The sequence below is a fragment of the Lemur catta genome, chromosome 2 (genome assembly GCF_020740605.2).
Source record: "Lemur catta isolate mLemCat1 chromosome 2, mLemCat1.pri, whole genome shotgun sequence".
In the NCBI taxonomy this organism is placed as follows: Eukaryota; Metazoa; Chordata; class Mammalia; order Primates; family Lemuridae; genus Lemur; species Lemur catta.
The window spans coordinates 16,028,953-16,042,566 of record NC_059129.1 but is presented as its reverse complement, the minus strand read 5'-3'; the positions used below and the strand labels follow the sequence as shown (position 1 = coordinate 16,042,566).

At 41.0% G+C, this 13,614-nt stretch overlaps 1 protein-coding gene across 5 annotated transcripts in view; it reads left to right on the top strand.

Moving 5' to 3' along the window:
- The window catches only part of ARHGAP17 (Rho GTPase activating protein 17), a 76,005-nt gene that overhangs the window by 49,079 nt on the left and 13,312 nt on the right, over positions 1-13,614 (top strand). For 4 of the 5 annotated variants that reach the window (XM_045542817.1, XM_045542821.1, XM_045542819.1 and 1 more), the window contains 6 exons: positions 434-515; positions 2,837-2,917; positions 4,999-5,112; positions 8,426-8,517; positions 10,096-10,252; positions 12,133-12,363. In XM_045542817.1, the coding sequence (XP_045398773.1) occupies positions 434-515; positions 2,837-2,917; positions 4,999-5,112; positions 8,426-8,517; positions 10,096-10,252; positions 12,133-12,363 (757 nt within the window). The remainder of the gene's footprint in view (positions 1-433; positions 516-2,836; positions 2,918-4,998; positions 5,113-8,425; positions 8,518-10,095; positions 10,253-12,132; positions 12,364-13,614) is intronic. The other variant, XM_045542820.1, reaches the window with a different exon arrangement.

Below are 13,614 nucleotides of genomic sequence, written 5' to 3'. Positions count from 1 at the left end.
ACCTAGCCTAGGTGTGTAGTCGGCTCTACCATCTAGGTTTCTGTAAGTACACTTTATGATGTTTGCATAGCAACAAAATCACCTAACATCCATTTCTGAGAACGTATCCCTGTCATTAAGCAATGCATTACTGTACTTGTATTTTCTTCCCTCCTTTTACCCCCAAAATCCAGATCTACCTGGGGAAATGATATTTGTCGAAAGGATGGCTTTAAAGCTAATTTTATTTTCTGATGATATCTCAATACATTTTTGGAAGAGCCTGGATTTGTTTTATGAGCATTTCATTCTCTAACTACTCCTGCCAAATTATGATTTGTTTTATATGCCATAGAAGATTGTAATTGAGATAATTTCCATTTGCAAAATAGTATGTTCTGCGATTCTCAGCTTTATCTCTTTTCATACTCAAAGAGAGTATTAATGATTTCAGGTGCTTTGAAGTCCTATTTACGGGAATTGCCTGAACCTTTGATGACTTTTAATCTGTATGAAGAGTGGACACAAGTTGCAAGGTAACTTTAAAGAACACAGAATTTTGAAAATTAAAGGAAATATGTAATATTGTGTCCTATTTGTAAATCATTTTATTATCAGGGATTGTAAAATAACCATCAGATAGCATATTTGTTAAATAATATGTGCCCCAGTTATTTATGTTGAGAGTAAAAATACTGAGTATTGTAATTATTAGTGTAGGACGGTCACCACTTACCTATTGGTTTAACTTTGTGTGATTTATGTGGATGAAGACATAGTTGTATCCATGTTAATGAATTGGCTGATCTCAAGGATCTGTTACATTGCAGAAAGCCCTGTAACTACGAACAAGTGTCGAACTGACTGGTGGCAATGTGCCTGCCAAGCTGCGTGCAAACTCAGCAGTGCAATAATACAGTTGACCTTGAACAACATGGAGGTTGGGGTGCTGATCCCCACGCAGTTCAAAATCCACATCTAGCTTTTGACTCCAAAAGTTAATTATGAATACTTAACTACTACTGGCCTACTGTTGACCAGAAGCCTTACTGATAACATAAGCAGTCGATTAACACATATTTTGTGTGTTGTATATATTATACACTGTATTATTACAATAAAGTAAGCCAGAGAAAAGAAAATGTTATTAAGAAAATCATAAGGAAGAGAAAATATATTTACTATTCATTTTTTCATTGAGTGGAAGTAGATCATTATAAAAGTCTTCATCATCTTCATGTTGAGTAGGCTGAGGAGGAGGAGAAAGAGGAGGGGTTGGTCTTGTCTCAAGGGTGATGGTTCATTCTCAAGTTTTTTCAAATTGTTACAAATCTCCCCCCCCCCAAAAAAAATTTCCAATACATGTATTGAAAAAAATCTGCATATAAGTGAACCCTGTGTTGTTCAAGGGCCAACTGGGTCGTGGTGACATTACTCAATAATTAATGTTTACTGAGCATTTACTATGTGCTAAGTACTGTACTTATACTACTCTTTACACCCTTTACCTCTTCTTATCCTTAATTAACATCATGAAAGGCAGATGTTGTTATCTTCATTTTGTAGATGAGGAAACTGAGGCTTGGGAAGAAATAGGGCCAAGGTAATAGCAAGTAATGGGCAGAGCTCAAATTCAGACCCAGACTTGTCTGACCTAAAGGCTCTGTTCCTATACTTTGTCCCTTTCCTTTCACCCTCAGCTCAGTCTGTCTAGGAATAGTTGGTTTTAAGCAGGACAGCCTTATTTAAAAAGTCACAGAGGCTTCTTTTTGGCCAGCCAGCCTGCTTCCTTCTTGCCTTTTCCCTTGTGGTTCTCACTTGCTTCCTCTCCAGGGTACCTAATTCCTCACCCCTAAGGAAAGAAGAACAAATCTCACTTCCACTCCTGTCCCCTTCCCCCATCAGTAGACAGTTTCCCATTCCCATCAGACAGGCCGTGATTAGATAGAAGCGCCTGTGAGTCCATCACCTGTCACATTAACCAGGTATTTGCATTTGAGTTTTTCTCTGTAGTTACGGAATAAGAGACTTTGTCCCTAGTAGATGGGGAGGGTTTTAAGTTCAGAGACAAGTTCTTAGGCATTGTTGTGTCCTTGGAACCCAGCCTGAGACCCAGTCTGCTGTCAGTATTGATGTTTATGCCACTGAATTAAATGGAACCCAACAATCCGTGTCAGGTAGAGGGGAGTTGTGGGATTCCTTTTATTAGATAACCTCCTTCATTCCTCCTACCCTCAACTCTCTCTCTCTCTAAGACGCCCAAACTCTTCCTTATGAGGAAATAAACTTAAAAAAGATGTCTGTTGGTATATTGATTCTATAGTTGAGAATGTCAACATGGGCCTCCATCCAGGTGATGCATCGACTAGCCTCTAAAGTATAATTATGTCTAACCCCTATCTGTAACTCTCCCGAATGGTTTAGTTCTGGAGGCTGTTTCAAGTACAAAGTGGTACTATGGAGACGTCTAACATTCTCTTCCCTAGCAGGCAGAGTTGACCCCACTCTACAGACTCCTCCCTACAGGTCCCTGTTTTGTGTCTTTGAAAGTTAGTACATTGCAGCTGTGTAGTACAAGAGCTAATCAGGAGACTGAGTCTTGGTGAGGTTCATGTAAACAATATAAATAGTTATGTTGGTGTTTGACTCCACATCTGTTTATTTCCAAAATCTGTGCTGTTTTCCAACTGTACCTTCTTTGTCAAATGGAAGCATCACTATTAATATAGCATATTAATACAGGTATTACTATATTAATATTACTGTATTAATACACAGGTGTTACCTGTGTAATAACATATAACACAGGTAATATGTGTTTTAATAAATTGTTATCCTTAAAAATGTTTTTTGTCAGTGTGCAAGATCAAGACAAAAAACTTCAAGATTTATGGAGAACATGTCAGAAGTTGCCACCACAAAATTTCGTTAACTTTAGGTACGTATGATTGCACCACAGTGACTCTGGAGTCAAGATAGGTTTAATCACCAGCAGAGATGCCCTTTTATTCAAGCATACTTGGCACATTAAAAAAACACTGGAGAGCAACTTGGGGCTGCTGGGAATGGGATTTGATGTATATTAGTGTGAAGCATCAGTATCTGGTATTAATATGTAAGTTATCATTTTACCACTGCAACTATTAGCAAAAAAAAAAACTCTTGTGAAAAGTTTGGGCAACTGTATGTTAGGTTTGGAGTCTTAATTTTCTAGTATGTAAAAAGCAAATCAATCAATAATTGTACTCTGTAATGTCTTTCATATATGCTACCTCCTTTATTTTAAATAGAGCATAAATCATAATCCTACTAATAAAATTTCAAGAAATAGAGATTACATATTATTTTATGGAAGAATTATGGTACTAAGAAAATTTACCATGAAACAGACTCCTAGAATTTAATTTCTATTTTCCCTTTGATATAAAATGTAACTTTGAAGAAGTGTAGAGAAAAGGAAGATGGCCCCAGGGAATAAAGTCATTTAAAACCAAACAAAGAAAATTCTCAAAGAGAACTTGATCAAAAGCCACAAATACTTGCCAGGTGTTATTTCTGGTATATTACCTGACCCTAAATTCAGTCTTGGGCTCTATCACTAAGCTAAGCTAAATATTTCCTTCTAATACCTGAAGTGTCAGCCTTGCCTTATGAGTGGCTTGGTATTTATAACATCCCTCATTGATTAACACACCCAGCTTGGAATGACAGATACTCCTTACCTATTCAATGTATTATGGTGGGAATGCAGTTATAGGTTGGGATTTGGCCTTTTATTTTATTATCTAATTTTTACTAATTGTTTTTTGAATAGGGAATACGTTACCATGGTTCAAAATTCAAGAGATACACAATAAAAAAATTACTCTCCTGTTCCCATCCCCCAACCACCTGTTTCCTCTCCTGAGATGCAACTAATATATACAGTTTCTTATATATCCTCTCAGCAAGAGTTAATGCATGTGTAAGCAAATACATTCATATATACATATATACATACATACATATTTTTTTCTTTCACTCCCCCTTTTTTAAAAGCCAATGGTAGTGTATATGGTAAACATCATTCTCCCCTTTGCCTTCTTTGCCTAACATCTTAATGTATTTGCTTAATACATCTTGGAGATTTTTCCATTTTAGTACAAAATTAATTTTTTAAGGTTGCAGAGTACTCTATGGATATACTATAATTTATTTAGCTCCCTGTTGATAGATAGTTGGGTTCCTAATGTTTTGCATTTATACTACTGTATTTATACATAAGAGAGTATATCTGTATGATAAATTGGATATTTTCATAATTATAAATACAAATACAGCTTCCTTTAAGCAATATACCTATGCTTCTATTTTTGTGTTAAAAATATATTGACAGCCAGGCATAGTGGCTCATGCCTGTAATCCCAGCACTTTGGGAGGCCAAGGAGGGAGGATCACTTGAGGCCAGGAGTTTGAGACCAGCCAGACAACATAATGAGACCGTGTCTCTACAAAAAAAAATTTAAAAATTAACCAGGCATGGTGGCGTATGCCTGTAATTCCAGCTACTTGGGAGGCCGAGGCAGGAGGATCGCTTAAGCCCAGGAATTCAAGGACACAGTGAGCTATGATCTTGCCACTGCACTCCATCCTGGGTGACAGAGCAAGACCTTGTCTCTAAAAAATAAATATATATATTAAAAAATGTATATATATTGAGCCCACTGTTAATCACAGTGTAATTTGGGGGTAGAATAGATAGGACACAAAGGAGAAATGAATTAAAAATAAACAGCAAACAGTGATGAACCATTGAGATATACATTTGAGCTATTTTCTTCCTCTAAGCACTAATTAGTATATTCTCTGAAACAAAGGACACAAGAAATTTGTAAAATGCTTCATCTGAGCCAGATTCTGATTTAGGAACACCCTGCAGTTAGTACCTGAGCAACCTTGAGACTGAGCACCAGGGCAGTGAGAACATTCCCGTAAGTATTTCAGAGAAGATGCTCCTCCCCCGTCTCTTTTATTCCATAGGTATTTAATCAAGTTCCTTGCAAAGCTTGCTCAGACCAGCGACATTAATAAAATGACTCCCAGCAACATCGCGATTGTGTTAGGCCCTAACTTGTTATGGGCCAAAAATGAAGGGTAAGTAATCTTTCCCCATATCATGTTATTTTAACTTCTTTCCACCTGATAATATGAATAGAAATATAACTCAAGCTACGCATTCTAGATTAAGGTGTACCACAGGATGTTCTGAAATTTGTTTTTTCCATTCTGCCAACATTCTCAGGCCACACCTGTGAACTGGGTGCTGCCCCAGATGCTGGCCACATGGAGATGTAGGAGAGATTGTTCCAGTCCTCAGAAAGCCCCTGCTCTTGAGCAGTCGGGCAGCCTCGTAGCAACAGTACAGTGATAAGATACACACACACACATCTGTGTATGTGCTTACGATACCGTAGCGAGGGCAAAACTTCACATTTATCCTCTTAGGATGTCTGGCTGGGCCTGAAAATTAAATTGACATAAGATACATTAACAGGAGAAAAGCATACAAGTTTTTACATGTACGTGAGAGCCTCCATAGGAAAATGAAGACCCAAAGAAGCAGTTAGAGCTGATTGCTTATTCTATACTAAATTGGACAAAAAGTAATAAATTGGGAAAACATGACAAGACAAAGGGGCTTGGGCTGGGGCAGTTAACTGTGAAGTGCCTAGGAAATTAAGGATTAGTTTAACAAGGTTTGTTGAGACAGATTTCCCTTGGCCTTGACTCCCTGTCTTTGGTGATAATGTTTCTTAATGCCCAGTTATAGGGAGGGCATTTTTCACACGGGAGTTTATCTCCTGCTTTCAGGAAGAAAAAGGAAGGTCAGAGCACCCTTCTTGCGTCTGCTGTTTTTCAAGTGCCATTAACTCAAAATAATCCTTATGCCAGAGGGGCATATTTTGGGGTGGCATATTTGGCCACCCTTAGTATCACAGACATTATAAAGTATGATGGCAACACAGATGAAGGAGCATAATTCAGGCTGAAAAGTTCAGGGAAAGCTCTGGTTAGGAAATGGCACTTGAGCTGTGCCTTGATGAAATAACAGTTTCCTACAGCTGGGATCTGGATGGGCGTTGCATTGCAGCATGAAAGGGCCTGGTTTCCAGCAGTGAGGGGTATGTCACATGACCTTGTATAACTTGCATTAGTTTGTGGCTGGGTAGACCAGCGCCAGAATATGAAGGGCCTCACGCGTCTTGCTGAAGTGTTAGAATTTATTTTCCAGGTCATGGGAGGTCATCAAGGCTCCTAAGCAGAAGAGCGCATTGTATTTGGAAAGATAATTTTGTTGGCATTGAGAAATGTAAACTGAATAGAGGAGAGGGTTCAGGGAAATCTGCGAAGTCACCACTCTGTTGGTGGCTTAATGCTGGTCTCATTTGTTCCTCACAAATGACCTTTCGAAGCAGGTACAGTTGTCCTCACTTTTGCAGATGAGGACCCTGAGTCTTAGAAAGGACAAGTAATTGGCTTAAGGTGGCAGAGCAGAGAAGTGGTGGAGCCCAGGTGCTGGCATAGAGCCTGTGTCCTTAACCATCACCCTTCCCTGCCTTCTGTTACTGTTAGTCAGCTTCGTAAAATCATGAACCATTCACGTTTCCGTTAAAAGAGAAATGACCTTTTTGAATCACAGTCTTTCATTCATGCACTCACTCATGATTACTTACAAAGATCTAATATCATAAAGCAAAATTAAAGGTAAATAGATATATGAAATTAACTACATATGTCATACAGCAAATAAATTCCAGATAGGGTTAAACATAAAAAGTGATGCATAAACATGGTAGGTAAATATTTGTCAGCTTTTGGGATAGAGAAGAATTTTCTAAGCATAAAAACAGTATAAGAAATGATAGATTTAAAATTGATATATTTGAGTCTACAATAGCTAGAAACATACATACATATATATATATATATATATATATGTATGTGTATATATATATATGCAGGAAGCACCTTAAACAAAAGGCAGTTCACAAACTAGGAAAGAGTTCTTCCAAAAATATCCAGAATACATGAAAAGGTCTTGCAAATCAATAGACAGATGGTATATCTTCAAAAAGAAAAATCAGAAAAGGACATGAGAGGACTGTTTCTCCCAGTCCACCAGGGTTCTAAGGCGCAAAGACTGACCAGAATTCCGATCAGAGGAAGGATGTGAAGGATAATTTGCAGGCAGAGCTTGCATTTTTAAGCTGGAATTGGAAAGGCGCTAGAACTGTTGCTTGGTTGGAAAATGGGGTGAAAATGTTCTGGTGGGAAGTGAGGTCAGAGCGATAATAGGAAACAAGAGATAGGTTTGAGGCAGTCATACCTGAGATCAAGCTTCTTGGGAAAACAGTGTTCTCATTTATAAAATAGGCCTCAAAACAGGTTTTCATAAAAACTAAATGAGGGGAAGAACCTGAAGCATGGTAGGTGCTCAGTAAATGGCAGGCCTTTTGCTGGCTTTTATGGTGTTCTGGCTCCCAACTGGAACATGAGCTTGGCAGCAGGGTAATGGTTCTTACTTATTTTCTTCCTTTTGAGCCCTGGCATCAGTCACTTTTAACTTCTGAACACTCATCTTGAGACTAGTCCATATATATTGTGACCTTAAGTGTGAATATGGGCGCTCAGGTTTTCTGGTATAAGAGACACTGCAACAATGCATGCTCCTAGTGACATTACCAGCACAACTGGTTTTTACTGATCTGGGGTCTTACAAGGTAGTTACAGTGTATGCTGTTGTGCCAGTGGAGAAGTGCAACCCTTGTTCCAAGCCAGTTTAAAACCAGCATTTGACACATTGAAGCCGGACACGGTGGCTCACACCTGTAATCCTACCAACTTCAGAGGCTGAGGTAGGGGTGGGGGAGATTGCTCTAGGCCAAGGGTTGCTTGAGGCCAGCCTGAGCAACATAGTGAGACCCCCATCTCTACAAAAAAATTAAAAAATGATCCAGGAGTGGTGGCATGTTCCTGTAGTCCCAGCTACTTGGGAGGCTGAGGCAAGAAGATCACTTGAGCCCGGGAATTCGAGGTTACAGTGAGCTATGATCGCACCACTATACTCCAGCCTAGGCAACAGAGCGAGACCCTGTCCCTGGGGAAAGAAACAAAAACACAAAAAGGATACACCACCAGTGTTTACTGGCTAACTGCTCACAGGGCCTGTGTACCATGGACACTGGTTGTTGTCACAGTGCAGACTGAGGAGTGACAGCAGAGTCAGCCTAATTTTTCTCCCTGGGTGACCACTGCTACACTCGTAGGTCAGGACCTTGTGAATTTGATTTTTGCATCTGTGTTTAAATATTTTATCCTTTAAAAATAATTGACTTGCCCTGATACAACCAGCAGAAATTAGAGGCTGCCTAGGGGAAATATTTAATTTTGCGAATGTCCTTTGCAGAACGCTTGCGGAAATGGCAGCAGCCACGTCTGTCCACGTGGTTGCCGTGATTGAGCCCATCATTCAGCATGCTGACTGGTTCTTTCCTGAAGGTACTTATCATTTCAATCTCATTGACTGCCAAAGCAATACAATAATAGTATAAAAAGTCTTCTTGTAATCTCAGCTACTCAGGAGGCTGAGGTGGGAGATTGTCTTGAGGCCATGAGTTTGAGACTAGCCTGAGCAACATAGCAAGACCCCATCTCTAAAAATATTTTTTTAAAAATTAGCCATGCATGGTGGCACACGCCTGTAGTCCCAGCTACTCAGGAGGCTGAGGCAGGAGGATCGCTTGAGGCCAGGAGTTTAAGGCTGCATTGAGCTATGATCATGCCACTGCACTTTAGCCTGGGTGACAAAGTACGATGCCATTTCTTTAAAAAAAAAAAGTCTCCTTAAAGAAGAAAGTACATGAGTAATCCCTTCAGTATTACATAATTGTTTTCACTTTTTCATATTTCTTTCCAGACTTTGTTCATTTGCATTCATATTTGGACATAATGATAATCACATCATTTTGTATTTCACTTAGTTTCAACTAAAATATATTCAGCCAGTGTATGTCAAATACTCATGAGGTGCTATATGTTTGCTGGTGAGACCTGCAGTCTTCCTTGGAGGAACTGGAGCCACCAGACAAGACAGCCACATAAACAGAAAAATTATAACACATGGCAGCTTAGAAAGATAGCTAGATGGAGAGAGATTTGACAAACTCTGGCGTTAGGCAAAAGGAGCCAGCGATTGCTTTATAGAAGAGGTGACATTGAATATGCAAGAGTTTTCCACATGGAAGAGGGCTTTTTGTTTCTCTAGCTAGATTTTGGATTTGTGTAAAGGTGGAAGACAAAGCAGGAAAGGTTACCTGGGGCCAGTTAGTGAAGGTCTGAGTTGGCCATGTTGGAGAATTAGAATTTCATCCTGTAGGCGATAGATTTTCAGACTAGGCTTGTTGCGGTCCAGGGGTCCACAGAGGTTCCCGTGGCCTCCTGTAGTGGTGCTGGTTGGGCAGGTACTGGGAATCTGGACCTCCCCCTCCTGCTTCCCCCAGAGCAGCCCTGGTGGCATGTCTGCTGGAGCATAAGCCCCATGAGGCCAGGCTGGGCTCATCTGTGCTTTACCACTGTCTTCCTGTCAAGAACCACACCTCCCTCGTGAAGGCTGCTGAGCCAAGATGTGATAGATGAATGGTATTAGCATTCTGCCCAAGATTTCCATAAAGGAAATGATTCTTACAAAAACTGCCATAGGAAGTATGGACTTGATGTTGCCTTTTATTTCTATTTTATGAGTGTAAATACCTCTCACTTTTTTAATAATTCAAATAAGTAATCCATGCTCGTTGTCCTCTTCTGTGTTATGGAAGTTTTTTTTCCCACTAAAGAGAAAGCAGAAGGGTTGTGTAACTTGTATTTTGAATCATACCTTCTCCCCTATCTCTTGTACTATTATGTTACTGCCCACTGGTTTGATAAACGATCCTTACAGAGAGAGTGCCAGGGGCTTCCACTTATGAAATATGGGGGCTTGTGGAATGAAGAATGAGGTTCCTGTCCCATTGGGGGGGTTCTTAGAGCTCCCTTGACCCCTGCATTCTATGTCTCATGCACTTATTTTTCCTCTTGCAGAGGTGGAATTTAACGTATCAGAAGCATTTGTACCTCTCACCACCCCCAATTCTAATCACTCATCCCACACTGGAAACGACTCTGACTCGGGGACCCTGGAGAGGAAGCGGCCTGCCAGCATGGCGGTGATGGAAGGGGACTTGGTGAAGAAGGAGAGGTGTGTTTAGACTGTTCACTTCCAAACCCGAAGTAGATACCACGTAGAAGACTTGTTAGACCTGCGGTATCTGGTACTGGCTCAGTGGACTTGGGATTTGAGAGTGGCCCTCAATGCACCCATGACTGATAGAATCCAGAGAGTTTCAGGAATTCTGCTGTAGGTCATTGCAAGCATTAATCTGACCATAAAGTAGGTGTGCGGCTTCTCACTTAACATTCGTACCGTATGTAGTCAAGCTTAACGTGGTGGTCTGTGTGGTCAGCCCTACAGTGGAATGGCATCATACACATGTTGTAATGCAAATTCACCAAAATGTACTTGATTAGGGGGAAAAGAGGGAAAGGGGAAAAAAGATAAATAGTGGTAATTAAGAATAATTAAGACTATTTGTGACTTTTGCCTTCAGATGCCAACCTATCCAACGTGTATGATGAAATGCCACTGTATTCACCTACACTGCTCAGAGTTAAGAGGCCTATTCGAAGTGACATGCTTTTCTTGAGTATATGTAATCTCTTTAGAAATAGTTTTACATTCAAACTAAATGACAAGCTTTTATTTTGGTTGCCCAGTCTTACAGTGAGGTGTGTTTTTTGTTTATTTGCTTTGCTTTGTTTGGGTTTTTTTTACCCATAGCAAAGGAAAGTGCTTTACTTTCCTATTTTATCACTCTGAAATCCATATGTATTCTGTGCAGAAGTTTTACTTATCTGAACGCTCATTCACACATTTGGTAGTGTTTTCTGATGACAAGTTCTATCCATAACAAAATTAGCTTTTTTATATTTGAAGTTTTAAAGTGCAGTGCTGCCGGGCGCGGTGGCTCACTCCTGTAATCCTAGCACTCTGGGAGGCTGAGGCGGGTGGATCGTTTGAGCTCAGGAGTTCAAGACCAGACTGAGCAAGAGCAAGACCCCTGTCTCTACTAAAAATAGAAAGAAATTATATGGACAGCTAAAATATATATATAGAAAAATTAGCCAGGCATGGTGGCGCATACCTGTAGTCCCAGCTACTGGGGAGGCTGAGGCAGAAGGATCCATTGAGCCCAGGAGTTTGAGGTTGCTGTGAGCTAGGCTGACGCCACGGCACTCACTCTAGCCCAGGCAACAGAGTGAGACTCTGTCTCAAAATAAATAAATAAATAAATAAATAAATAAAGTGCTGTGAGTCTAGGTAGCACATGACAGATAATTCTCAGTTATCCACCTGGTGGATTCTCCCTGCCAGCTGCAGCAGCGTACAGGAGATCAGGGAGCCATGTATCATTTTATTTTTTGAACTGAAAAAAGTTTCCAAGTCCATGCACCAATCGACTTAGTGAAAACTAAGTCTTCCTTCTACTCTGTCCTCCAGCCACCATCGCCTCCCCAAAAGCAATTATTTTTTCCCATCTTGTATATTTTTCAGATGTATTCTTTGTACGTGCATATTACGAATGTTTCTACATTTGATCTAATTAAGAGGCAGCGTAGTGTGATTACCTTACACTGCCACTGATAGGCCTTTTAGACTGGGCTTCAGCCTCATTTCTCAAACACAGTTTTGAGATGGGTATTAGGTAGTAGGGAAGTAAACACATTAACACGGTGTCACGGGAGATGAGGCCTGTCTGTTTGCTTTCAGCTGCTGACACCCAGATTGATCAAAGATATTGATCAGTACCAGGTTTGTTGGCTTTGCTCAGGTTTAAAGCCAAGCGCAATTGCTCTCGTTGTTAATAGGGATGACCACTAGTGTGGTCCTTGCCGCTTCACTGCATGCGGGGCAACTTGGGTGGCTGTCCCCATGTGTGGTTTTAACACATGTGGACTGATGGGCTTCTGTCTCAGTAGTCGGCTCGCATGGTGTGTTGACTGTTTCTTCTTTCTGTGTAGCTTTGGTGTGAAGCTTGTGGACTTCCAGGCCCACCGGCGGGGTGGCACCCTAAATAGAAAGCATGTATCCCCTGCTTTCCAGCCGCCACTCCCGCCCACAGATGGCAGCACCTTGGCGCCAGCAGGCCCAGAGCCCCCTCCCCAGAGCTCTAGGGCTGAAAGCAGCTCCGGGGGTGGGACTGTCCCCTCTGCGGGCATACTGGAGCAGGGGCCGAGCCCAAGCGATGGCAGGTAAGAAGGCTGACTTCTGCTGGCAGTGGAGGCTGGACGCCCCAGCCTTCTTGCAGGTGGTGGCCTTTGGGCATGGCATCTATGCCCAAAGAATGGCCCCAGCGTGGTGTGAGCCAGATTGGCTTTTCACTCCTCCAGTTGGCAAAGGACGGGGATAAAAAGATCGCAAATTGCTTGCTTCCTTTTCTGTTTTCAAAAGAAAGCAACGTTTGTTTGCATTCTTTGCCGTACTGCTGTGGTGCTGGAAACTGGAAGCCAATACATGTCTGGCAGTATGACAAACCTCTCTTACCTGTTTGATGTGTACTATCAGCATTCATGTACCATTTGCTTGTTGTCATCCTTTGTGCTAATAGTAAGCATTTGAATGTAGCAAGTTAGTTAAATGTTAGTATTCCTGGCATCCATTCATTTACTCACTCACTCATTCATTAAGTCATTCAATCAAACAGATGTACTAACTGGTATGTGCCAGGCACTGTACTAGGCACACGAGGTGACTATGACCCCACCCCCCCAGCTCAGCTTCCATCTTGTCGGGGAGTTGACACATGAGTCCAAGGTAGAAGATAAGATGGTAGATTTTCTTAAAAGGCTCTTTTAGTTGTTTAACCTTTTGATAAGCCACCTGGAGTGGGCTGCAGACGTATAGCAACTTTGAATAAAAGAAACCTTAAATTTGAGATTTTTATTTAATTGGCATTAACTCAGTTCTGCACACTGATCTGGGCAGATGACCACCAGAGGCTACTTCAGGTGGTCTCTTTCATGGTTTGGAACTGGCAGCTGCTATAAAAGATGAGCCCTGCTACAGAGTGTGTGCTAGAATTTTTATTGTCATTTTCTCTACTTTGACCATCTACAACACATTGAATGATCATATATAAAATAAAGTAAATGTGCATAAAACAAGGACAGCCTCTTTATCCACACACTCTTTCCGCACATGGTGAGATGAATTTGCCTCGGGAGAACTCTCTCCTCTCATCTTCTTTGGGATGGGAGGAGAGCCTTGCAGTGTGCGAAGTTGCTTATGAGACAGGAATTTTGTTCAGTCATCCCAGCTGAGCTTTGACTGCTTTGCACGTCCCTGAATTCATTTTCGTGCAAAGCAGTCCCTGAATTCATTTTCACTCATGTGATTTAGGAAAGTTCACTCTTTGGTTAAGAAAAATGAAGGCTTCACACTTCCCAGGGCTTTATATGTACATGGTAACCTCCACATTGGTTTGTCAGTGATGCCGCCCCATG